Genomic DNA, 26151 nt, shown 5'->3' with positions numbered 1-26151 from the left:
TTACAAATCAAAGCCAAATCCTTATTGTGATAAAAATTTATTTTTAAATAGACATTTTACTATTAAATAAAATTTAAAATAATATTTAAAAATATTAAATAAAAAAATAAAATTAAACAAATAAAATTACTCTTAAATTTAAAAAACTGGTCTCAGTGCTACAGTTGTCTGTGTTTTTCCCTCTTTATGGAAGCTTAAATAGTTATTTATTCTGTGTTAAACCACTAGGGTTGGATACACTTTGTTAAACATTGTACCTGTCGAAATCATTGGGATTTCAGGTATATCATGAGTAATTTATGCCACTGATTTCAGTCAAGCCTAGGTTAAGCTAACCAGTTTGTCAATTTATTCAATAGTTAGCATAACTTCCAACCACTGGCACTTTTCCAGGCTTCAGAACCACTTCGTATTTTACCCAGTAGACATGTTTTTCTGGTGGTGCAAATGCCACAGTAAACATATAATGTGAGAAGGGGAAATTTGTGTTCTAAATTTATAATATCCACTCATTCATTCAGTGGGTCTACTCCGGTTGGAACAACACTTGGATTTAGCTCATGCTGTTTACTATGATAAATTCTTGTTTCAAGGGGCCTTTCCCAACCTTTGTGACCTCTGTTTGTTTGGTTTTTTTTAAACTGGTGGTGGTACTGTCAACTGAATGATTCATATTTAGAAAAGTACACTTTTTCTGCTGTTCTTTGTCATGTGCTATACTTTTTCCTGTAAGAATATTGTTTTGGTGTTTTGTTCTTACTGATGTCTAGTTATGTTCTGAATCCAGATCAAAGAGCCTGGAAAAGTTATAAGCAGCTTGGAGTTTCTTAGAATGTTAGTTGAAAAAGTTATTAATCCTAACTCTGCCTAGCATTTTACAGTGTGCTTTTCTGCAGTCTTCTTCAGTCTTGTAAAGTTTGAAGTTGTAATTTAAGCCATTGCAGCTGAAACCCTTCCCTTTCTCATTTTTGCAAACTTTCCCTGCTGTGCCATATGTTAAATTAATCTTTAAGATGGATACAGTAGCAAGTGTTAATCTAGCCAAAGGGTTATGCATTTCAGATTTGAAGAGAGGGCTTTTTGGAATCAAATTAAGGTTTCCAGAAAGTACTGCTTGTGCTAGGAATTCCAACATCCTTTGTGTAAATGGGACTACTTTAATAATAATCATGGATGCAGCACAGATTATTACAGTAGGTAGGTAGATAGGTACTGTAGATAGATAGATCTGGAAAACATAGGCTTGTTTCTACAAGAAAAAACTGAGATGAAATGTTTTCTGAAGAAAGCGTGATATTAAATTTTCTAATGACCTCTAGTCTATGTATCTCTGTTTCTTAATGTAAAAGATCCAAGAGCAATATTAGGCCTGAACATTTTTGAGTCACTTGATTTCACCAATTATGGCCTCAGTGCCAGCTCTATAAAAGCAGTAGGTTATGAGCTCTCTAAATGTGGCAAATTCCAGAGCAAAAATAGTATATGGCAAAAACTCATCAGATGTTAAGTCGTCGTAGTTGTGTGCCTTCAAATTGTTGCCAACTTATGGTGACCCTAAAATGAACCTATCATAGAGTTTCCTGGGCCTGAGAGTGTGTGACTCACCCAAGGTTATCTAATGCATTTCCATAGCCGAGCAAACCCTGACCTTCAGAGTCATAGTCCATCTCTCAAACTTCTATACCACACTGGCTCCAAATGTTAAGGCATAAGTAAAACCCACAAATCAGAGAACCTCCACTTGTACAATGGAGCTTCTCCCCCCACCCCCAAACTGCTGTCTCATCTCTGTCATACATTATTTGTGCCTGGTGATCATGCTGACCCACGAATAATTTTCTAAACTGAAAAGGTATATTAAAAAGTCAAGTGTCAAAACAACTATGCTTTGCAAAGGAGCTGGCAAATCACAGTTTTGCTGGAGAAGAATCATGCTGTCTGCAGTATTAGTCATGTTGTTCTGGTGTTGCTAAGGATACCTTCAGTGCAATAGCAGGTGTGTGTCTCTGTGTGTGTGAATGAATACTTTTGATGAATCAGAAATCAAAATAGATTCACCCGTTTTTGCAAATCATGCTCCAGTGTTTCAGCAGTACTAAAAGTAATTGGAGGGTGAATAATTCATCGTTGGGCAACAAATGCAATGATAGGGTCATCAATGGAAAAACAAAAGCATCCCAGCCTCATCACATTGGGTCAAATTCTCTATGTTGTGGGATGTATTAAAGTTTATTTGAGAGACATTTTCATTAACCTATGATCACTCTTCCAACGAAAGAGATGGATTATTATTAATAAATAAAAATGAAGAATTAGAAAACACAAGAATGTAATGTCCCTGAGATTAATCATCAGCTTAAAGCAAGAAAAATGTGATGGAAGTTTAAAATACATTTTGTACAGCCCAATCAGTTTTGTATAGAAATTATAAATAAATTGTTTAAATGATCAAATAAATCAGGGCATTTGTTAGACAGATTCATTTCTATGAAGGAATTAACTAGCAATGGATGGTATTAGGGGAAGAATATTTGAGTCTAAAATCTTAATGTTTTGTTAACCTTGTTTAGTTGATCACATTTTGCAGAGAAACTAAATGATATATCTATCAATAGGTGCCATGTATAGAAATTATTCCTCCTAAATATTTTCTCATTGTTCTAACATATAAGGATCTAGAACAGTTTCAACCCAGATTTTGCTAAGGATTGTCAGAATGTATCTACACTACACAGTTATGGTACTTTGACATCACTTTGCTCTGGCTTCATCCTTTGGAATCCTGAACTTTGTACAGTAGTTTGGTGAGACCTATACAGTATTCTGCCAATAGTAAATCATTAGTACCTAATTAAACTATAAACACCACGATTTCATAGGCTGGAGCCATAACAGTTGCAATGGTGTCAAGCTACTCCGTAGCTGTGTTGTCGAGATAACAGCTCTTGCTGTCTCTGGCGCGTTACAGACGGCCCAGAAGGGGCAGTCTCGCGCCGCTGCTGGTTGCTGCATCTGGGAACCGCAACATCCAAACTGCTCGGTTCCCGGACGCAGCAAAGAAGGAGTGCGAAAATCATGCTCCTTCCTTGGCCCTGGAAGAGATGCCGCGAGGCGCTAGTCGCGCACTCGCGGCGTCACTTCTGCCGCGTCATGTGCGGACGCAGAGCGGCAGCCGCCATTTTGACGTAGTCATTACGTGCAAGGGGCAAGGCGCATCAGGAAGCGCCGCCCCTCACGTGTGATGACGGCACCTCATGGGCCCATCTGTAATGCGCCTCTGTTACCTAGGCTTGTTCAGGCAGTCATGAAACTTTCTAATAAGCCTTATTCTACATAGTTGTTTCTGTTGAAATCAATGTAATAAAACTATCTATGTGTGAGTTTTCTCCCCAGTCCCTGAAAATCCTTACAATATACATGAAATGTATATGATCAGTTAAAATCAGTTTTGACCAATCAGTGACTGAACACTGTCCCTTTTTGTGATAAGGAAAAGGTGGAAAAACCCAAAGCAGCATGAACATCTCAGATTATCATATATTATGAATTTTAAATAATTTTATGTCAAATCATTGATAGAATGGTTATAATTCTAATTAAATTATTGGGTTCTAGATTGATATGAGCTTCCTTCATCTTTGTTGTGGGTAGGATGTGTAGCTTTGCCCTTTTGAATTTTTGTATAAATGCAGGAAGTTCAGTAACTATTGGCAGTGCAGTGTGCCATCCAGAGCTGCCAAAATGAAGCCCTTCCAGAATATATATAACATTTCAGTGAGTAAAGGGAACTTATCTGGAGGGAGATCACTTGATCTCCAGAGCTCCTGTGTAAACACCAGCTGTCTTGTGAGGTCAGCCAAAAATGGACTGTTCCAGAGTTTGGCTCATAACTGAAAGAAATTTCAGAGGTGTAAACATTAGAGAGTCTGTGGTGTACTGCAGTAAATGCTGGGAGAGCCATTCCTCGCCTTTGGATGTGAAGACACTTTTGTAAGTCATAAATTAATAAAACAGCCATGGAGCCAGACTGGCCTAACACAACAGACAGACAGGAGAGGCTCCTGCCAAGGAAGTTAAGGAAACATCTCAGAAAATCCACCATTTCCCCTGCCTTGCCAATCAGTCTTCCCCTCCCCAGATTTTACTGATTTTGGATCTTTTTTCCTTCACTCCATGAAAATGAATGGAGAAAACAGTCGCAATTTCTTTGTATACAGTAAGGAAAGGGGGTTGCACATGCAAACAGGACAATTCCTAGGGAGGAAGCATGATTCCCACCCAGCACTTAAATAAATTACAGTGCTTTTGCTGTGTGTAATTTCCCCCCAGGCCATTCAACATATCTTTCAACTGTTTCAAATGGGAGGGAATCCTTTAAATTTCCTGCAGAATTCATTTGTGACTGGACAACTGTCATACTGCAAAACTGTGTAGCTTCCCCCAGGGACCAGAACAACTCCTCTGTAAAGAGAGGTTGCACTGTTTGGATCTGTTTAGCTGAGAAAATAGATGATTAAAAAGAGTTAAGACACATGTTATAAAATTATGTATAAAATATTGCATAATATGAGGATGGATAGGTCTCTCTCAAAGCCAGTCAGTACTAGAACCAGAAGTGTAGCTACAGGGTGTGTGCGCGCAAAACGGGGACGTTGCCTCCCAAAATAAAGATCTTGACCCCAAATGAAATTTTCTTTCAGTCTCCAAATTTCTAGCATTGCAGAGAATGAGATATACTGATAATCATGTAAATACCCAGAATTCTTCCATTTGCATTCGCTTCATAACTTTGTTTGCTTCTTTTCTTTGGCTACCTAAACTGCATTTCTAAATGCACAGTTGAAGTTTCAGATCGCTGCAATGCTAGGAATTTGGAGAAGGAAGGAAAATTTCATTGGAGGAGACAGAATTTTTAATGGAGGGAGAGAATGGTCTCATTTTGCCATCCCCCATCCTTGAATAGAACCCAGAGTTATCCACAGAAACTGAATGGTAAGAGATTCAGGTCAGATAAAGAGGAGTCTTTCATGGAGTGCACAGTTAAACAGTGAAATTCACTATCATAGGCTATAGTGACAGTTGGCAACTTGTGTGTCTTTAAAAGGGATTGGATAAATTCTTGGAGGTCTGATTGGAAAATCAGTGAGGCCTAGTGGTTGGAGTGTTGGACTATGACTCTAGAGATAGGGTTCAATTCCCCACTCAGCCATGGAAACCCACTGGCTGACCTTGGGTAAGTCACACATTCTCAGCCCCAGAATACCCCATTATAGGTTCACCTTCGAGTCGCCTTAAATTGGAAATTACTTGAAGCCACACAAGAACAACAAAAATTCTTGGAGAATGAAACCATGACTACATAATAATAATAATAATAATAATAATAATAATAATAATAATAATACTGTTTTATTTATAGCCCGCTTTTCCAAGGAGATCAAAGCGGGTTACAACAAGAGTACTAAACAATGTACAATTTACAACAGTATCTACAATATAAAATCTCATAACAAATACATCAAATTTTTAAAAACAAGATAAAAATTACAAACATTAAAAACCACAACAATAACTAGCTTAAAAGTGCTAGTGTAACGGGGAGAGAGCAGATATCACAACGCCTGGGGAAGGCTTGTTGGAAGAGGAAGGTCTTCAGCTTCTTCCTAAACAGGTCAAGGGAGATAACCGAGCGGAGCTTGCCAAGAAGAGAGTTCCAAAGCTGCGGGGACGAGATGGAAAACGCCCTCTGTGCAGTCACGGTGTACTTCGTATCAGGAACCCTCAACAATTGCTTCCTGGCCGATCCTTCAGGGGAAGCGTGACCCCATTCAGGACAGGTGGACAAATTTTCATCCCCAGGCCCGGGGAGCCTATCACGAGTACTTCCATTTTCTCTGGATTCAAGCTGAGTCTGTTTTCCCTCATCCAGCCCATTACTGACTCCAGACAGGCATCTAGAGGAGAGATGTCATCCCTGGTCACTGCATCAGTCGGAGACACAGAGAAACATATTTGGGTGTCATCAGCGTACTGGTAACACTGTGCCCTGTGTCTTCGGATGATCTCTCCCAGCGGTTTCATGTAAATGTTAAATAGCATGGGGGACAGAATGGCTCCTTGAGGGACACCAGATGTCAGTGCCCTCTTATCGGAGCACACGTCCCCCAGCTCTCACATATCACCTCTAGTATCAGAGATTCAATATGCTTCTGTGTAGAATGACCTAAATACCCTAAAGTCACCAGATCCTGTCTGATCTTAGAATCCAAGCAGAGTTGACCTGAGTTAATAATTGGATGGGAACCACCAACAAATACCTAGGTACTCTAGGCTATTAGATGAAGGAACTAGCAAAACCACCTCGGTATTCCTTGCCTAAGCAAACCCGATGAAATTCATGGGATTGCCATAAATCGACGTGTGACTTTGAAGGTATACACACATACCACATACACACATCTTTTGTTGAGTAATTTAAAACAAAAGATATTGTTGTGTTTCCTGGGACAGGGTTGCCCATAGGCTATTGATTGCCATTGTCATCGCAACAACTTTCATAATCCCTAGTCATTATTTGTTGGCTGAACATGTACATCCAGCAGTGTTTGGGGAGCATCTGCTAAGCTGCATGAGGTACTTTGGACTCACAAGTCCATAAGTTTATATTATTATTCTCCCTATTGCAGATGACTAATTGAAGATCAAAGAGAGTAGTTTGTATTAAAGGGATTTCCACCAGGCAGTTTTGGCTCACAGTTCATTATCTAATCCAGGGGTAGGCAACCTTTTTTGAGCCGGGGGCCGGGTTGCTGTCCCTCAGATAATTGGGGGGCCGAAGCCAAAAAATACATAATTAAATAATTTTTTAAAAAATTAAATATATAAATAAACCGGGAGAAATGTAGGACAACATTTTCAAATGGTGGACACTTTTTTTAAAAAAAGTGGAGGACATACAATTTTTTTTTGCTGATTTTTTAAAAAATGTTAATATAAATGCATGTTTCTGAGGTGTCTATAGACAATTGCCCCCCTTGCCCCTGCGCGCGAGAGGCCAAAGGCCCTGGCGGCAATCGGTGGCAGGACCGGACTGGGGCCGGTCCCAAGGCCTCGCTGGGCCGCATCCGGCCCGCGGGCCGCAGGTTGCCTAATCTATCTCAGTAGAGGAGAGAGGTCCCAGGCTGAAGTATCCCTGCTAGCTAAGATGTGCACTTGCACAAGAAAAAATTGTGTACAGGACTGTCTCAGTTAATGAAGCAGATGTTTTCCTGGGCTTAACCTCTTTAACAGAAACTTTGGTACCAGAGATAAAAAATAACAAGATAAGAAAGGGATAGGTTCCTACACCACAAAGAAAAGCATTTCAATATGTTTCAGCAAGTTTTTCATTCAAAACTAATATGATGCACATGTGAAATTAAACAACCAGGTCAGGTAAGCTTTGCATAAGTAAACAAAACATTTTGAACCTTCTAGAGACCACTTGAAAACATCTTCCAAAATGCATTCAGGGATGATTTTTTAAAAATTTGGCAGCCTTCACTTTTATTGCATTGTTTACTGCAGACACATTGCTGCAACCCAGCATTGCAAGTCTATCTTTCACCATCCTCCCAATGCTAATAGAGCAAGATTCTTCCAGCTAGGCAGAAGACAAGAAAAGGGAGAGGCTTGGCTAGGCTGGCCTGCCATAAAAATACTTTGTAAAAAGAAGCTTCTTTGTCAGAGGTATGCCTGTATTGCCACCAACCTGGGCTTATGTTTCTTTTTCTTTTTAATTTTTTAATAAATTTTATTATTAAAATACAAACAATCAAACAATAGATACAATACAAAACCACTACATAATCAAATTATATATCAAATATTACAAATACAAAAAACAAAATTAACATCAACAAATAAACAAAAAAATAAAAATAAAGTAAACTATTTAAAAACATCTTCCCATCCTTTAAACTGAATATTTAAATTACATCATTTATTATGACTTTCCTTTAATTCCTCTTATGTTTCATATTATCTTTTTTTTTCAAATACATTACTAGATCTTGCTATATCTATTTTCTTATATAATTGCATAAATATTATTATTATTATTAATCATATCTTCACTTAAGTGTCCTGTTATCTGACTTTTATTATAGACGTTAATGTTTCTGTATACAAACAATTGCCAATATTGTCTTAACACCTTTAATTCCTTAGCGATTTATAATTCTTTTATTTATCCTGTATCATTCTTATATCTTAATCAGGTTTCATTTATCCCCTTTCCATTAGGTATTTCATGATCGGTTCCCATTGTTTCTCAACTTCATTAGGTGATTCATTCTTAAGCAAATATGTCAGTTTATCTGAAATCATGATATCATATATCTTATCATACCATTCTATGAGTGTTGGGTTTTCTTTGCTTTTCCATTTTTTTGCATAAACCATTCTTGCCGCTGATATCATATAGAATATCAATTTACCATATCTTCTCTCGGCATTATCATCTTTTATTATCCCTAATAGAGATAATAATATATCTTTCTTTATTTTGATGTTTAGAATTTTCTCCATTTCTTCATACACTTGTTTCCAAAACGTTTCCGCTTTCTTGCATTCCCACCACATATGTTTGAAGGTTCCTACATTTTTTTTACAGTTCCAACATTCTAGTTTCTGATTTTTATTTATCTTACAGATTTTTTCTGGTGTTAGATACCATTTATATTGCATTTTGTAATAATTTTCCCTAATATCAGCACAGAGTGTATATTTAATCCTTTTGTTCCAATTTTTCTCCCATTCGTCTAACATAATTGGTCTTCCTATATCTTGTGCCCACAACCTGGGCTTATGTTTCTGTCTAACTTCTCTACATGTATAGTTTACATCTCATTCCTCTAAATCAACAAAACGTTTACAGTACAGGGCGTTCTTTGATTATAAAAATGTTTTATGCATATGGTGGCCTATACTGAATGATACAGTGTTTGGGCTAATAGATAAAAGGAACTGTCATGGTGGACAAGATATTAAGGAGCTGAAGAGGGAGCTGAAAGAATATTTGTAAAGGTCACTGGAATGTCATTTTTATAGTTAAGCTAACCAGCCAACTGCCTATTTGGCTTTTTAAGATATCTGGGATTTTTATGACTGTGATGTTGACATTTAGGTTGCAAAAATTGCTGTGAAGGGCTCAAGTGAATTAAAACTGTATTTATTCACACACACATACGCACGGCTATGGTTATTTAGCCCTTTAGTGCATGTGCACTGGTGGTACTTCTTAATTTGTTACTTAATGAAAAATTACTGAAGTTTTTGTAATACAAAGTAATGGTGAAACTTCCTAAGCCACAGAAATGTAATGCATCTTCTAATATTTAGTGGGAAGGCTAGTTCTAATGAAGTTAAAAACAAATAAGGGTAGAACTATGCATGTTAAGAAATAGGGGATTGTTACCCCTAGCCCTCCCTGCCATGTGTAGAGTGGTGCAACTTACCCTGTCTTAATGTCATCCTCGGTTGCAGGCACACAGTGCTGTAGATATAGGGACACCTAAATGTAATTCCAAAAAAACTCTAAATCATTTATAATTGCAGCAAACAGAGATGATGGGACAAACCCCATTAACAAAAAGTTTTTCAGTTTAACATGTTACGTTGAGGATGATTATATTAACTTATTGTAGGTTCCAAAATACAATGGACTGCAGGCTGTGATGGGCATGCCTTCAACAGACATTCTGTTCCAGGCATTTGAATTATGGTGTGGTATCTTCCATGGTGTTTTGTTTCATTTTTACACTACCTTACATCTGGCTGGCTGTCAGTGATGAGGTGGGGTGGAGGTGGACTGAAGTGTTGGATTTCTGTGTCAAGAGAAACAGACACATAAAGACAATGCAACTGAAACCACCATTCCACATTACTAATACTAATTGTGTTGGTGAAAATTCATTGGATATTGTGGGAATATGGGGGGGGGGATGTAAAATGATAACATGGTGGGACCAGGAAGCAGCTGAAGGCCTTTTGCTACAAAGGTACAATGGTGTTTATCATGGTGCTTGTTTTAGCTATGCCAAGAGCTGTGCCTATGCCTGAGAAAGGCTGTTGGGTACATGATGGCAGCTTGGTATAGATTCATTGACTCCCCAGCCTGGGTACTGGATGAATGTTTTTTTCTCCTAAAGCTGAAGTCTTGAGCTTCAGCCTCATGGATCTTTTTCTTTATTTGTTATCTTTGACCTGGAACAGACGGGCCTTTGAGGCGCCCTCATCACGTGCGAGGGCTGTCTGGTGGGCGGAGTGCCCACACGCCCGGCAGCCCTCACATGTGACGAGGGCGCCACAGCTGCAGCGCGCCCACCAGACGCGGTGCGTACTGGTGACATCGCAGCTACACTGCCTCCAAATGGGGAAGCGGAGTTGCAACGTCACCGCGGCGTTGCTGGCGCTTTAGGGTGCGGAGGTGCGGCGCAAAAAAGGAGCCGCTTCCCAGTGCTCCTTTTTTGCTCCGCAGGAGTGTCGTACAATTTGGCTGCTGCAGCGCTCCTGCAGACGCACCTCTTTATTATTATTATTATTATTATTATTATTATTATTATTATTATTAACCTTTATTTATATAGCGCTGTAAATTTACACAGCGCTGTACATACAATCTTTTAGTTAGACGGTTCCCTGCCCTCAGGCTTACAATCTAAAAAGACACGACACAAAAGGAGAGGGGAGTGGTGGTGGGGAATGGGATCAGGTCCAGCAGTTCTTCTCCACCTCTGAGGCCTGGACCAAGGCAGATGGACTGGAGGAAGGGCTTGGTTTCTTAATGGATGGTTAAAAGGAGGCTTCCTGGGTCAGAGAGGGGCTCGCCTCTGGGAACGCATCTCTAAACAATATAGTCTTTAACTCAGTTTTGAAACTGGGTAGAGAAGTGATGAGGTGTGCATGTGGGGGAAGAAGGTTCCAGGAGTAAGGGGCAGCAAGCAAGAAGGGACGAATTCAGGAGGGGGCAGTGGTAGTCCTACACTGTGACAGGAGACCTTGACTACAAGAGCGGAGGGTGCGAGTAGGAATGTAAGGAGAAAGAAGGTCAGATAAGTAAGGAGGGGCCAATCCATGGAGGGCTTTGAAAGTCAATAATAAAAGCTTGTACCAGATGCGGAAGGGGAAGGGGAGCCAATGAAGGGAGGAGAAAAGAGGAGAAACATGGTCAAAGCGGTGAGCGGATGTGATAATACGGGCAGCTGAATACTGGACAGAGATTAAAGGATGGAGGTGTGAAAGAGGAAGCCCTGTCAGAAGGAGGTTACAATAATCTAGTCGCGAAACCACTAGGGCATGGACCAGAGTCTTGGCAGTAGAGGCTGAGAGGAATGGACGGATCTTGGCAATGTTGTGGAGAAAGAATCTACAGGCCTTGGCGGTGGCCTGGATCTGGGGAATAAATGACAGAGAAGAGTCAAAAATGAAGCCAAGACTGCGGGCTTGATGAACTGATTGAATAGAAGTGTCGTCGACAGAAACAGAAAAGGAATAGTGAAGGGTAGGTTTAGGTGGAAAGACAAGAAGCTCAGTCTTAGACTTGTTGAGCTTCAAGCGCCAAAGCTGCATCCACTGAGAGATGGCAGTCAGACAAGAAGAAACTTGCTGTTCACCTCTTTCTGGCAGTTTGTACCCTGCCTTTGTGTATCATTTCTGATACCTTTGCACACTAGGCATTTAAAGAAAATTGTGACACACTCTACTACTTTTTTCATTTCCAACAGTCAAAGTTTTTCTGCTCAGGTATGCCATAATACCTGCTAATATTCATAAGTATGAAAGCTTGCAGAAACACACCAAGAACAGTCTCCTAAGATGGTTCTGATTGTGAGTTGTTGGGCCTTAGGAGGCACTTGCTTTGTACTTGTGGCTCTGGCTGAACTTTTAAAGAGCAGATGGAATGAAGCATAGTTGAGGAGCCCATTTTGCAACTGCAATACATTTCCTTTATTCTAAAGCCCGAGAGAGAGAAGCACTTGCTTCAAAAGAACAATGTTCTACAGCAGGATGCAGTGAAGTCAGATGAATTGGCGGCAGGGATCTGTGGTAGCAATCTGGTTGTCATACTGGAGGCATTGGTTGAATAGCTTGTATCTCATTCCAAATTGATATCCTGAAAGGAGGCATTAGATATAGGCAAGGTACTTGGGACACATAGCAACAACGATACAAAACTGATCAAAAGGACAAGAGGGCATTGTTGTAGAATTTTGTCCCACCTGTCATGGACTGCCCTGGGCCTGACTTAGAGACACAGTCAGAGGACTCAGACTCTGAAGACATGGAGGAAGCTGAGACGGGCAGATTTGGGGTATGCTCAGGAAGCTGCAGAGGAAAAAACAGAATCTATGGACTCTAGCTTGCAGGTGTTAAGACCTGTGGAGCGAAGACAGGTCAAGAGGAGGGCTAATAGGTTTCAGCTGAGAGAAGCAGAGGCCTTTTAAAAGACCTCCAGCTGCAGAGGTTTTTTACACCTGACAACCAGTCTTGCAGCCTTGTTGTTCCTTGCTCTTTGATTCATGTCTCTGGTTATCTGACCCCTGGGCTTGCCTTGTGACTATGCTCTTGCCTCTGCTCTTTGCTGTGACTGGTATTGTGTGACCTTTGAACTGGACTCAGGGACGTAGCTAGGATTTTAGGAAGGGGGGGGGCCAGGCCAAGTGCCACCATTATAATGGGGCTTGAGTGCGGCGGCGCAGCAGCACACACCATTCATTTTTTTGAGGGGGGGGGGGGGGGGTCCGGCCCCCCAGATCCCCCCCCCTTGGCTACATCCCTGCTGGACTATTCCTTTGCATATTCCCCTGCTGTACTGCCCTCAGTAGAGGTAAGCAGGACACCACCAACTTCTCAATTTTTAAAAATTTTTGTAGCAAGTTCACTTAGGTCCTATGCAGACTGGCCTGAAAGGCTGGTTTGTGGGCGGAGTTGGGCTACAGCATCCTGAAGATGTATGCCCTGACTCTGCCCCCAGGGCACCATGATGCTGTGCGCCACTCCATACGGTGCGTGACATCATGGTGCACTTCCAGTGCTGCATCCACATGATGCAGTGCTGAAGGGGCACCATACAGCTGTGCTGCCACAGCTATGGTACCCTTTGGGGGGTGCAAAAAGAAGCTGCTTTTTGCACCCTCCAAAGGCATGATCGGGGTCGCGGGGTGAGGTTGCTGCGGCCCCCAATCCAGCCAGGAAAGCGGTGGCGTCCCGCTGCCCCTTAGGGGAGGTCTCTAGAGCTCCTAAAACAGCAACAGAGTATTGTGGTACCTTAAAAGCTGAATTTGCAAGCTTTTACAATTGCAGTTTTATGTGACCTAATGACTGGCAGTCTCATTAAGTGTTAGCTATGGAACTGCCAGGAAGCTATTGATTTAGCAGACTTGGGGCATGAAGACAGGTCCTATTATGGATCAGAAATAGGTTAAAGAAGAGTAGAATATAAAAATAAATAGTTCAAACAACTGGGAGGAATAAACCATAGAATCTTCTGAGTCTCTGTATTAGATATGGACCCTTTCTATTTGTTCATAAATGGTCTGGAGCCAGAGGTAATCAGCAAGATGTTCAGGTTTGCAACTGAGACCAAATTATTCAAGATAGTACAATATAACCTTTCCAAGATTATTGGACCACAAAGTGGCAAATGCAGTTCACTCTAAATACAGTGATTGCATGTAGGAGCAATAAATAAATAAATGAAATAAAAATAAGTCCTAAATTATATACTGAGAGATTCTGAATTCATGATAAGTGTAATGATTTTTGCCTTATAATTTGATACTACTGAGGTTTTTAGATTCACCCTTCCATGTAAAGGTGTAAATAAATAATTTTTCAGTATAGATATATACCTGCTGAAGGGGAAATTGGTTCTACAAAGGCTGTGTCAAGCTCAGAGACCAAAGAGCAAACTAAGTGGCTCATGCTTGCACATTTAATTTTCCATTGTCTAGCCTCATTTTCCTAATTCTGACCACAGTGGTGAAAACATCAGCTTTATTTGTGCCCTATGGTTAGATGGCAGCGTTTTGCGATAACTACATCTAATCCTCAGTATCAGCAGGTGTGGCAAACTTGTGTTTCCTGTTTTGGAAGAGGAAATGCTAGGTTTCAATTACATGACTTCATCTCAGACCTCCTGGTACACTCTCAAATGAGTGGCACTCACTGGCACAAAACTCTAATTTTAGTCCTTATTCAGCTTTCTCCTAATTAAGAGCCAGCTAATGAGTTGCCATGTTAATCTCATGGTACTTTCTCTCTTTTTAAAAGCTGCACTGGCTAGACATATGTGCACCTCCACCCCATGGAGCATGACTCTGTCCCTAACTGTTTTGTAAAGCATTATCTCAATGAAATCTTGACTTGGTGATGAACTTCAGATTGATGGCTTTTCTCCAGTGCAGCATATTTCTGTTATTTATAGCAACTATGTGGCATCATTCCTCCTCTTCCCTCTGCTTGGAAAGAACTGCTTTTTGCTTTGAGACAACTATTATGCTTACTCAAATGATGGCTAGTGGCTTATGAGGTTGTGGGTAAGAACCTTTTCACACAAGTCCCTTGGGCTGCTAAAGAAGCAAAGTTTATATCATTGCCATGCTAGTGGGAGTGTAATGTTGTCTTTCACATTTCAATTTTGGTCCTGTGATTGTAGCAATCATTGTAGAAATTGTACTATGGCTTTCCCATACAGGGAACAGTTTTGGATGGTGACCAATACCTCCATTGCATACTTCCCCATCCTTCATCCTTATTTGACTGTTTTTTAAGAGGCTGTCATCATCTTTTCCCACACCACATTTCCTGCTTTTTGTTCATTTTTCCAGTGCTGTTAACTGCTCTAATGTGACATTCCTTCAACACACACCAATGCTAGATGATGCACTTACATTTGTGTCCTGCTTATAGGCTTCCAATTGACAGCTGAATGCCTACTGTGTGAGCAGAATGCTGGACTAGCGAGACAAATGCTGGCGAAACGTCAGGAAGAAACTCTACTAGAACATGGCCACACAGCCCGAAAAACCCACAAAAAACTATAGCTAGACCTTTGGTTTGAGGCAGGATAGCTCTTGTTACATTCTTAGGCCTCAGAAGCTTATTGTAAAACCTATCCTTAAAAAGCCCTCCCTCGACCCCCTGGTACATAATAATTATCGGCCAGTCTCGCTGCTACCATTTTTGGGAAAGGTGATCGAGAGGGCGGTTGCAATCCAGCTTCAGGCGGTCTTGGATGAAACGGATTATCTGGACCCATTTCAAACTGGCTTCCAGGCGGGTTACGGGGTTGAGACGGCCATGGTCGCCTTGGTCGATGATCTCTGTCTGAGCATCGACGGGGGAAGCGTGTCCCTGCTGGTGCTCTTGGACATCTCAGCGGCTTTCGATACCATAGACCATGGTATCCTTCTGGGACGCCTCGCAGAGGTGGGAATCGGGGGCACTGCGCTCCAGTGGTTCCGGTCCTACCTCTCTGGGAGGTCCCAGATGGTGCAGCTGGGAGACGTGTGCTCCGATGAGCGGGCCCTTAAAACTGGGGTCCCTCAAGGAGCCATTCTGTCTCCCATGCTATTTAACATTTACATGAAACTGCTGGGAGAGATCATCCGGAGACATGGGGCGCGGGGTTATCAGTACACTGATGACACCCAAATCATTTTCTCTATGTCTCCGACTGATGCAGTGACTGGGGATGGCGTCTCTCCTCTCGTGGCCTGCCTAGAGTCAGTAATGGGCTGGATGAGGGAAAACCGACTCAAGTTGAATCCAGAGAAAACGGAGGTACTAGTGATAGGTTCCCCTGGTCCAGGAATGGCGGTGGTTCCACCTGTCCTGAACGGGGTCACGCTCCCTGTGAAGGACTCCGTGTGCAGTCTGGGGGTGCTTCTTGACTCTTCGCTTCACCTGACAGCTCAGGTGAATGCGACGGTCAAGAGCACCTGTCATCAGCTTCGGCTTATTCGCCAGCTGCGCCCATACCTGGCCCAGAGGGACCTAGAAACTGTTGTACATGCTCTGGTAACTTCGAGACTGGACTTCTGCAATGTACTCTACATGGGGCAACCCTTATACCAAACTCGGAAGCTGCAAATGGTGCAGAACATGGCAGCCCGGCTGGTCACTGGCGTTTCCAGGACCAGCCACATAACACCGGTTTTGAAAGATCTTCATTGGCTGCCCATTCGCTTCCGGGCTCAATATAAGGTGTTGGTGATTACCTATAAAGCCCTAAATGGCTTGGGCCCAGGATACCTAAAGGACCGCCTCTCCCCGTACATTCCGCCTCGCACCCTCAGAATGTCTGGGCAGCAACTACTGAAGGTGCCTGGGGCTAGATTATCCTCCACTACACGGTGGACATTTTCCACTGCTGCCCCAGCCCTTTGGAATACGCTGCCCACTGAGCTCCGCTCGACTACCACCCTGGCCCAATTCAGGAAGGATTTGAAAACCTTCCTGTACCAACAGGCATTCCCCGACTAAAATCCTGTGGGCCTCCCTCCTCTTCCGTGGCCAAGAGGTTGGGCTAAGGGGCTTTTAACCTGTTATTTTTATTGATTGTTTTTATTGATTGTATGCACTGTCTTATTGTATTTGTATAGTTTATGGCACTATTGTTTTTAATTTATGTTGTAAGCCGCCCTGATCGTGGGAAGGAGCAGGATAAAAATAAAAACTTTATTATTATTATTATTCCCCCTCTTTGTGTTCCATGCATTCCAGGAGGACACCCTACAGTCTGATAGTTACTAATATAGAATATAATCAGTGCTTGGAAAAAACACTTTTGGGAATACAGTTCCCAGAAACCCCCCCCCCCAACCCCAGTTGGGTTGTTCTGTGAGTTGTTATCCAAAAAAGATCACTCTTCCAAGCTGTGATTATATTAGATGAAGGGCTTAAGGAGCAGGCCTACATTCATCTTGGCAATTTTGAAAAAGGGGCAAGATTGAAAGAAGAGAATGAACCTTTGAGATCCACACCTCTTGGAATAAAAGCAAAATTGACACTGGCTTCTTGTTTCTCTTCTATTCAGCTACTGGAAGTACAGTACATAACATAAGAAGAACCATGCTGATTAAGAAAGAGCCAAAGTACAGTTTAATGAAATATTGTGTTTCCACACTGGTCAGTCTGTAGTTGCAGGACATGAGGAAAATGTGAGGACTATGCCACTCTACTTGTCTTACCTGTCAACTGACTTACTTTGACAAGCATCCGTTAAACTGGAAGTAATATCCAGGTTGACTTTCCTTTATCTGTGATTTTGAAATCCAGAATACTCCAAAATCCAGAACTGCCCACATGACTGGCTGAGATGGTTACACCACTGTTTCTGATGGTTTTATGTATACAAACTTTGTTTCATGTCCATAATTACACACACACACACACACACACTCAGGATATGTGTATAAGGTGTATATAAAACATAAATGAATTTCTTGTTTAAACCTGGGTCCCATCTCCAAAATAACATACTATGTATATGCAAATATTCCAAAAACTAAAACACTTCTAGTTCCAAGCATTTTGGATAAGGGTGACTCAACCTGTATAGTCATCATGACTAGCTGTCATTTATATTAATATCTTCCATGAATATGCCCAACTTCTGTTTAAAGATCTCCAAGTTGGCGGCTGTCACTAAATCTTGTGGTGTAGCCATAAGAGATTTACTTGCATCAAGGTTGGGCCACCCTAATTTAAAAGAACCCTACCTTTTCTCTGGAAGCAGTAAAACCTTTCAATGATAAGCCTGCTTTTACAGTAAATAAAGGGCCCTTTTTATGCCAGTATTGCAGCATTTGAATCTATGACTTACATTCAGGCTGAATGGTAAATTGGCAAATTTTCTTCTTTACTTGTTACAGTTCATGTAAATGGAGTCTTTAAAAAAATAAAGGTCTGAGGCTCTTGTCTGTATGACTTTTCTGCCCTGTAAAAGTGGTACATGAAGAACTGATGAATCTAATCATACTTTAACACTAATTCAGTACATCACAGCATTCTTGCTTTTAAAATGTTACAGATTTATTTTCAGCAGCTCTGTACATTCTCATAGAAGACAAATTCACTCATGTTCTCCCTTTTGTTTTTTTCCAGACGTTTACAGCCTGGTGCAATTCTCACCTTCGGAAGGCAGGCACACAGATTGAGAACATAGAAGAAGATTTCAGGGATGGTCTTAAACTTATGTTGCTTCTTGAAGTCATATCAGGTAAGACAGTCATTGTCCAATGCTTAAACAGTTAAGGGTTTCACAGACTTTTTCATTCATTTATTCATTTCCCTTCCCCACATCCTGGAATCTCAAGGTGGCATGCAACCATTTAAAAATTTGAAGTGATGAAAATAATTCAGAATCTAACAGTTGGAAGGGATCACTAGGGCCATCTAGCCCCCTGCCATTCAAGAGTACACAGTTTAAGCACTCCTGAGAGACAGCCATCTAGTCTCTGTTTAACGACCTCCAAAAAGGGAGACTCCACCACACTCCAAAGCAGTTTATTCTACTGTTGAACAGCTTTTGTTGTCAAGAAGTTCTTCCCAATGTTTGGGTCACATCTCTTTTCTTGTAATTTGAATCTATTGGTTTATGTTCTGGTCCCTAGAACAGCAGAAAACTAGCTTGCTAAACGTCTACATGATATCCTTCCAAATATTTAAGGATGGCTACCATGCTGTCTCTCAGTCTTCTCCAAGCTAAACATACTCAGCTCCCCTGGCTGCTCTTCAAAGGACTTGATTTCTAGGCCCTTTACCATCTTGGTCACTCTCCTCTGGGAAGCTTTAAACAGATGGAAAGTATATTGAACAGTTTGAAAGGTTAGAACATTTTAAAACCACACTCATGCATATTGTGGAAGAAATAAATTAGATCTGCTTGTGCATATGCTGAAGTACCAATAGTTCAGGCAAATTTGCCTAATGATAATGAAACAGATTCAAAGATATCATCTTTGCTAACAGCATTCTTCATGCAGGGTGTGGGTTGAAATTTGTAAGGAAAAATAACTTCAAAAGTTAAAAAGGTGGGAGACTGCTGCTACCCTGCGCTCTTAAAAAAAGAATAGAGCACTCAAAACAAGTTTTGTCTTTCCATATTGCACCTGGTGTGCCAGCTGTGCTTAGCCAAAGCAAGCAAGCAAGAAGACAAGAATTAAGCTGGCACCTCCCCCAGCTAATTTTCTTACATAGTCATTCTCCTCACCACATTTTGCTGTATAGTCAAGGGGGGGTTCTCACGTGTGCGCTCTGTATATGTATTTTAATCATCATTATCATCATCATCATCATCATAGTTTTTATTTATATATCTCCCACCTCTCCCAGCGGATCAAGGTGGGAGTACAACAGTAAATTTAAAATTACAGTTCAATTAAAATGCATGTATATAACATATAGCCTGTTGAGCTTCAAAACCAAAATGTCTTGGGAAAACAGAGGATATCCCTCATTCCCATGCTGAATCAAACAGTTTAGAGTTCCAGAAGCCTCAAAATTTGGAAGCCAGGTACTGAACAGGCTGTGCCCTGTGGCTTGCTTGGATGTTTGCCACATACTAGCTGAGCACCACACATTATTTATTTTTGTCTTGTTTATCTTGTTAGTGAAGCGCTTGCTCATACATACAGGAAAGAGACAAAAGCTGAGGGGAAACAGTGCACAGACCATGATAGGAAGGGTGGATGTGTAGTTACTCCATATGACTAAAAGAGCTGATGCCTAGTGGCTTCAGTTTAACGGGTTCTGGCACGCACCTGCCCAGTGCATCCTCTTTTGTGTTGAATTCTTGCCTCTCACACTCCATCTGTGTGTGTGCTTCCCAGAGCTTGTGAAAATTACTTTTTTTGGACTACAGCACTCAGAATGCCCCAACCAACAAGGCTACTGGAAGTTGTAACCTAAGAAAGTATCTTTTCCAAGATCTATTTTGTACTGAAATCACTTTCAGTGTTTATATGCTAAATACAGCAAGCATACTTCACAACCTCCCTTGCAGCATGTTTGGCACAATGATATATTAAACCTGCAAGTAGGGCAGTGGTACTCTTGATCTCTTCAAAGCTATACTTTGTCTCTTTCATTCTTGTAGGAGAAGCAGACTGGATATCCCTTCTTTTCTGCTTAGCAATATGGGGTCATGCACATTACCCTTGGCATGTGTCCGTAATCCCTTTTGAAAGTGTAGGACAAGCACCCACTTTGTTGTGGCATCGTCTGGTATAAAGTGCCATGATCACAGAAGGAGAGTCAATAGAATCTTGTTAGAAGTAAATGGGGCTGTTGTTCTGTCTCTCTCAACTTCAGTTCTAGTTGCTTTTGGCAGCAGTTCAAAGTAAATGCTAACTATAAAGTCTGGGCAGAGAGTGTTTTGAATTGAAAGGAGAGGGAATGGAAGGAGAGCAAGAACAACGGTGATCGCAAGTCCCTTGCAACACAAGCAGACCCAATGTATTAGTCATCTCCCTAATTCCAAACAAAGTCCTCATACCAGTCTATAGCATTTTTGCTGAGAGTCATCCTGAAATACAGTCTTATGTATTTAAAGCAGTACATGGAAAAAGACAAGAGAGATAGAGCTTGGGTCCCTTACTGGGATAAAAGTCAGATATTGGGATAAAAATGGGAGCTAGAGGTAGAAGTAGGTGGTAGAGATAGTGATAGATCACATGGTATAGTAGCTTGAGTATTGGACTAGGACTCTTGGAGACTAGAGTTTGAATCCTTGTGCAGCCATGAGATCCCACTGAATGATTTTGGCAAGTTGCACTTACTCAGCCTGGGTGGAAGGGAAAGGTTTGCCATAAGTCAGAATTAACTTGAAGGCACACGACAACAGCAAATAAATATAGATGTATAGCAAACAGAAAGTCATGTGGGAAGCAGGCCTTCAGTATCATAGTGCACCACTGTTAACCTCATATTCAGGCATACAAGGGTTTTAGAAGCAATTTCAACATTTTAGAGAGAAAAGGGATACTGAGGCAAAGTTAGGGTTAATCTTAAAAAGCCCATGATACAATGTCTTGGAATAGTGCCACTTCAGACTAAAACTGTGGGGTTGTGTACTTAAATTCTCTAGGTCAGAAAGGCCTCACTTGTGGAAAGCTACCATGTCAAGATGAATGTTTTAGCCTTGAGGTGCAAGATGACTGTGTACAGGGATTTTTTTTTTTTACAGAGGGAAGTAGTCAAATTTGATTTCTAAAATGGTGCAATCTCAGGAATGCCTAAACATTCAAATGTGAATAAATCCTTGTAGACTGCAGTTGTGGTTTTGAAAGATTAACGAAACATGCTCTAGTATCTCTTATTTCTGTTGAATATAATTCTTTTACTGAGAGGAAATGAAGCTCATTGAAAAAGTGACACATTTTCTATTTTCTATTTTTTATTAGGTGAACGTTTGGCCAAACCAGAAAGAGGCAAAATGAGAGTGCACAAAATTTCAAATGTGAACAAAGCATTAGATTTCATTGCTAGCAAAGGAGTCAAGTTAGTATCCATTGGAGCAGAAGGTAAGCAACAATTGACTCCTCTGGAAACATGGGGATGGATGGCACAGTTACTATTGCAATAATTGACTGCTTTTCTCATTACAAGGCAATGATTGTAATTGTAGCAATTTTTGTAGAATCTGGTCTCTTGCACAATTCTGCATACATCCTGAGCAAGCATCATTTTTGAGTCTTCTCAGTTGGCCTATTGGCAATAGAGTGTGAATATATTGAGTCTGTGAGTGTGAGTTCCACTGTACTCTCTTATCATACAGTTTCAACCAAATTCCAGAATGCTATGTGTAATAAAAGTGTGCCAATACAGTACATTACTTGTAAATATTCTCTCTGGTTTCCCTCTGTGACACATGAGGACTTGCAGAAGTTTTGGGCTGACTGGAACTTATCTTTTTACGTTTCAGACAGACATGTTATCTCCTTACTTCTTCTAATGTTTTACCACCCTTCCTGGATATTTTTTATTCTGCCTGACTTATTCTGGAGTTGTGGGACACTGAAAAGGGAGAATTTCCCATGCCTCTGTCTGTTTTTTTAAAAAGCAATTGCTCACATTATACTATGACCCACTAATTTAAACACATGGTAAATCAAAGCTGCATTCTTACCTCTGAAGCTTGGGGTGTGTATATTTCCTACCTGAATTTGAGCTTTGGAAAGCCACTGGAAATGTCTCTGTAGGTATATATATCAAGTGGCTTTCCAAAAATTAAACTCAAGTAGGAATAATATGTGTGTCTATAAATACTTGTAAGTGTAGCATGGTTGCAGGGGGCCCAGAATATAGAAATTGTTGTTGTTTTGGGCTTTTGTGTCATTTCTAACTTATGGCAACTCTAAACTATAACAAGGGTGTTAGATGTTGCCTTCCTCTGAGGCTGAGAGAATGTGACTTGCCCGAGATCACTCACTGGGTTTCCATGGCCGAATGGGGATTCAAACCCTGGTTGGCCAGAATCCTAGTCCAATGCTCGAACTACTATATTACATTGGCTGTTATATAGGAATAGGGAATACATGAAATATAGTCGCAGTTAGTGATTTCTGCTACTGTGGAGTAGTGATTCCACTCTGGGCTTTAATTCAGAATTTAAAGATACTATCCAAAGTTCTGAACCCTATCTCCAAAATAGTTCATTTAAAACTAAAGCCCAGAGGATATTCACCATACCACTGGCATGGAAACCACAATCTAACAACTGATAGAAGATAAAATAGAGATTTGGTTATTTATCTGGAATGAGGTTGGAAGCAGCTGACTAGAAATAACAAGTTCCTTGTGATTAACCCCACTACTGCAAGAAGATTATAACAGTGTCTTATTACAGTTGTAACTTGACAAAGAAACTGCAGCCCTTATACAGCAAAGTTGTTGACATTTTACTTATATTTATAGTTATGGGGATGTAACCTCACAGTATGGTCCAAGTATTGGCTCATGTTGTGGGCACGCCTAGAGCTGCCATTTTGTGCTGTTTTGTGATGTCCCATTGAGATGGATTGGAGGAGAGTGCACTTTGTACCAACAGGATGTAGCATTCAGATCCTCCCCCCCCCCCCTCAAAAGAAGCTAAAATTAACAATTTTGGAGACTTTCAAAAAATGAGAAAGCAAAGCATCACTGTTTTTTTTTTTTTTTTAAGTTTATCCATAATGGCAACTAACTGGTTTGGGGACAAGCAGGTACTTTGAACTATAACTGTGACTGATTATCGAAGCAAATTACTGAGCTCTGGTTGTACACAGTTTCTTAATATCCACATCAGATGGGATGAGGATAAAGGTTTTAACCAGGTTGATATGTCTCATTAATATGAGCTCTTTCCTCCCTGTATAAAAGAATGAATCCCAAACAGCCTCTGTCAACAGATGAGTAAACATAGGCATAGTGTGGGGATTTCAGCTCCACCTTATTTTAGACATTTTATTTTGTAGCAAGATTGAATCATAACTCTGAAATGGATCTCTGGACTTGACTGATACAGTAGTTCTTTGGTCACAATGACTGTACTATGAAAAGGATTATAAACTTTTCCAGTCTATAAATTTTAAAGGACTTAAATTAAGACTTCAGAAAGCTGTCACTGCCATAAGCTGGAAAATAAAAATCAATGAGGCAGACAGAATGTTGTTAATTTGGTTCAGGCAGAAAAAGGCATATCAAACAGGTAGGGCTTAACTCAAAAATCGTCTTGTGTTGGCAGAGAATTTTTGTAATTACAGCCCTAGCAATAGTTCTTATCTAGGGCTCTTTGATACCGTATTAGCTGTATAATTAACATCTTTGCTCCAAAATATCTACAAGCCAGCAACTACAATACTGCAAGTTTAAGGAAATAGGAATGCAGAACAGATCCTGTATTGGCAGTGTCCAAGTTAAATTCTGTGGTTTTAAAAAGGGAAGATTATGAGGAATAGCCACTAAAAAATCTGGATTGGCTTTAAAGAAATTATATGAATACAACTGAAATAAAGAACTAGAAACTTCTTGTTTGGGGTACAACCTTTTAAATGGGAAAATGGATTTCTTATCAAACCACTTACTGGACTCTTAGGCCTCTGTGCAAAATTACAGAAGCTCTTTGTGGGAGTGATTTATAACATGTTTTCTAGAAAAAATTATTCGTGCCTGGATTCTTGTGAGCTGCATATTAGAAATCAATCCTTGATTATCAAAAAGATAGCATAAATATTCTCAAGAAATCTAAAAATAGACACACACACACTCCTCCAGTTTACCTATGACTCTATTTGCACTATACCAAAAGCAAAGCTTGAAAAATTACCTTTTTGGACTAGAACACCCAGAATTTCTGGAAATTGAATTCTGTTTCCATGCTGTAATTCTGATTTAAAGTTGGGTACATGCAGGTAAGCAAAGGAGAGAATTAAGCACAGTGGCTTTGGCTGAGCAAGGTTTCTTATCACTTCCATGCAAAGCAGTACAAAGTTGCTGGTTGGCTGCTACTAGGCAAAAGAGAACAGTGGATTGCAGCGTTTAAAACAGGCAGTTATTTGTTTCACTCTTCTTCCTACTCATAACTGGTGACGTGGGAGAGTGAGTGATGGTGTTGTGTTCCATTGTACCTCGGTTCTATATATATATATCAGTCAGTCATGTCTGTTCCAGCCAAAATCGTAATAAACACATGTTCTGGCTTATATAATACTTTCAGGCCACCCCTCATGTATTCGTAATTCTTCAGCTAGAAGAGCATTTATAATTTCCACTGTAATCCCTGAACCACAAATCACTTCAAACTAGCCCCTGTGCACTTAACATCCCACTACTGTTACAGTGGGCTCACAAAGGTTACATGTGCACTACAACTCCTAGAATCCCCCAGCCATTATGGCCTACAATCACAGTCCCAAAATTTAGCTTTTCTACGTTTTGGGCAAGACAACAAGAGGTTTAGAGCAAAGTAGTGCTATTCTGGTGCTACACAAAGATAACTGAATCCTCACAAGGCTCAATGTAATTGCACCAGTTCTGGTTAGATATCTATGAAGTCGAGATGGTGGAGGCTGGATAGATAAAGGGCAACACTGAATGCAGTAAGGGGAGAAAAAGCGTATAATCTTGAGAGTTCTAATACTATAACAGAACTTCATAAACAAATATAGCAGAAGGGCCAAAGTGGGGTGGGGAAACCCAACAACAACCCTGAAATGGTCAGGGTGGCTGAAAATCCTTCCCTTTTTAGAGCATGATAGTGCACAAGGAAGCCCTGCAGCTTGTTTTCAATGAGAATTGTTGCTCCTGGTGGAAATTTCAATTTTTCACTGAACTGGCAGTAGGCATGCCAGTTCAGGATCATCTCAGGCTCTGAGGTTTCTGGGCCAAAATCTGAGATCTTGGGACTTTCCCTGGTGATGTCTTCGGTGTTGTGCATTACGTACCAGCCACAGTTGTTCACAGCTTTTCATTCAAACATGCACAGGATCTCTTTGCAAACTAAGACAGAAATTCTTAACTAAAAGGACTGTTCTAAAATAAAAGTGAAATGAGGGAACTTTTTCTTCTCATTTACTTAGGGAGATGGGATAATCTAGCCTACTTGCTTCCAGAGAGCCAGTGTAATGTGGTGGTTTGAGCATTGGATATAGTTCTGGAGACCAGGGTTCGAATCCCTGTTAGAACTCAAGTTGATTCATACAGGGAGATACTGTGTCAAAGCAAGCTGTGTGGAGCTTTAAAGGTCATAGCTAGCACTTTGAATTCAGCCTGGAAATCGATTGGCAGCTGTTTCATCAGGAGGATTATATGTTTCCTGTAATCATATGCAGGAACCTCCTAAGGACTTCTGGAGATCTCTGTGGAAACCTGTTGCAGTGAGTCCATTTACAGAAAAAATAGTTGAATGCATCCCCACTGCTCCTTTGCTCTCTAACAACATGAAGATGACAGTTTGTTGGAGGCACTGCAGTTTACAAGATAGGCTTTGAGAAATCTTGCATCAGGAGACATAAACATTGGGAGACATAGGGGTCATTGGGAGACTGAGGGATGCCACAGCATCCAAACCACGCAGGGCCTCCCTCTGTACCAAAAAGAACCTGCTAAAAGTGGGTTCTTTTTGCT

At 40.7% G+C, this 26151-nt stretch overlaps 1 protein-coding gene across 5 annotated transcripts in view; it reads left to right on the top strand.

Annotated features, from left to right (window-relative positions):
- The window catches only part of ACTN1 (actinin alpha 1), a 127831-nt gene that overhangs the window by 49286 nt on the left and 52394 nt on the right, over positions 1-26151 (top strand). For all 5 annotated transcript variants that reach the window (XM_042466031.1, XM_042466013.1, XM_042466023.1 and 2 more), the window contains exons 2-3: positions 18151-18265; positions 21450-21569. In XM_042466031.1, coding sequence (XP_042321965.1) covers positions 18151-18265; positions 21450-21569 — 235 coding nt within the window. The remainder of the gene's footprint in view (positions 1-18150; positions 18266-21449; positions 21570-26151) is intronic.

The sequence above is a fragment of the Sceloporus undulatus genome, chromosome 1 (genome assembly GCF_019175285.1).
Source record: "Sceloporus undulatus isolate JIND9_A2432 ecotype Alabama chromosome 1, SceUnd_v1.1, whole genome shotgun sequence".
In the NCBI taxonomy this organism is placed as follows: Eukaryota; Metazoa; Chordata; class Lepidosauria; order Squamata; family Phrynosomatidae; genus Sceloporus; species Sceloporus undulatus.
The sequence above is the reverse complement of the archived record's forward strand: the minus strand, read 5'-3'. Positions and strand labels throughout refer to the sequence as shown.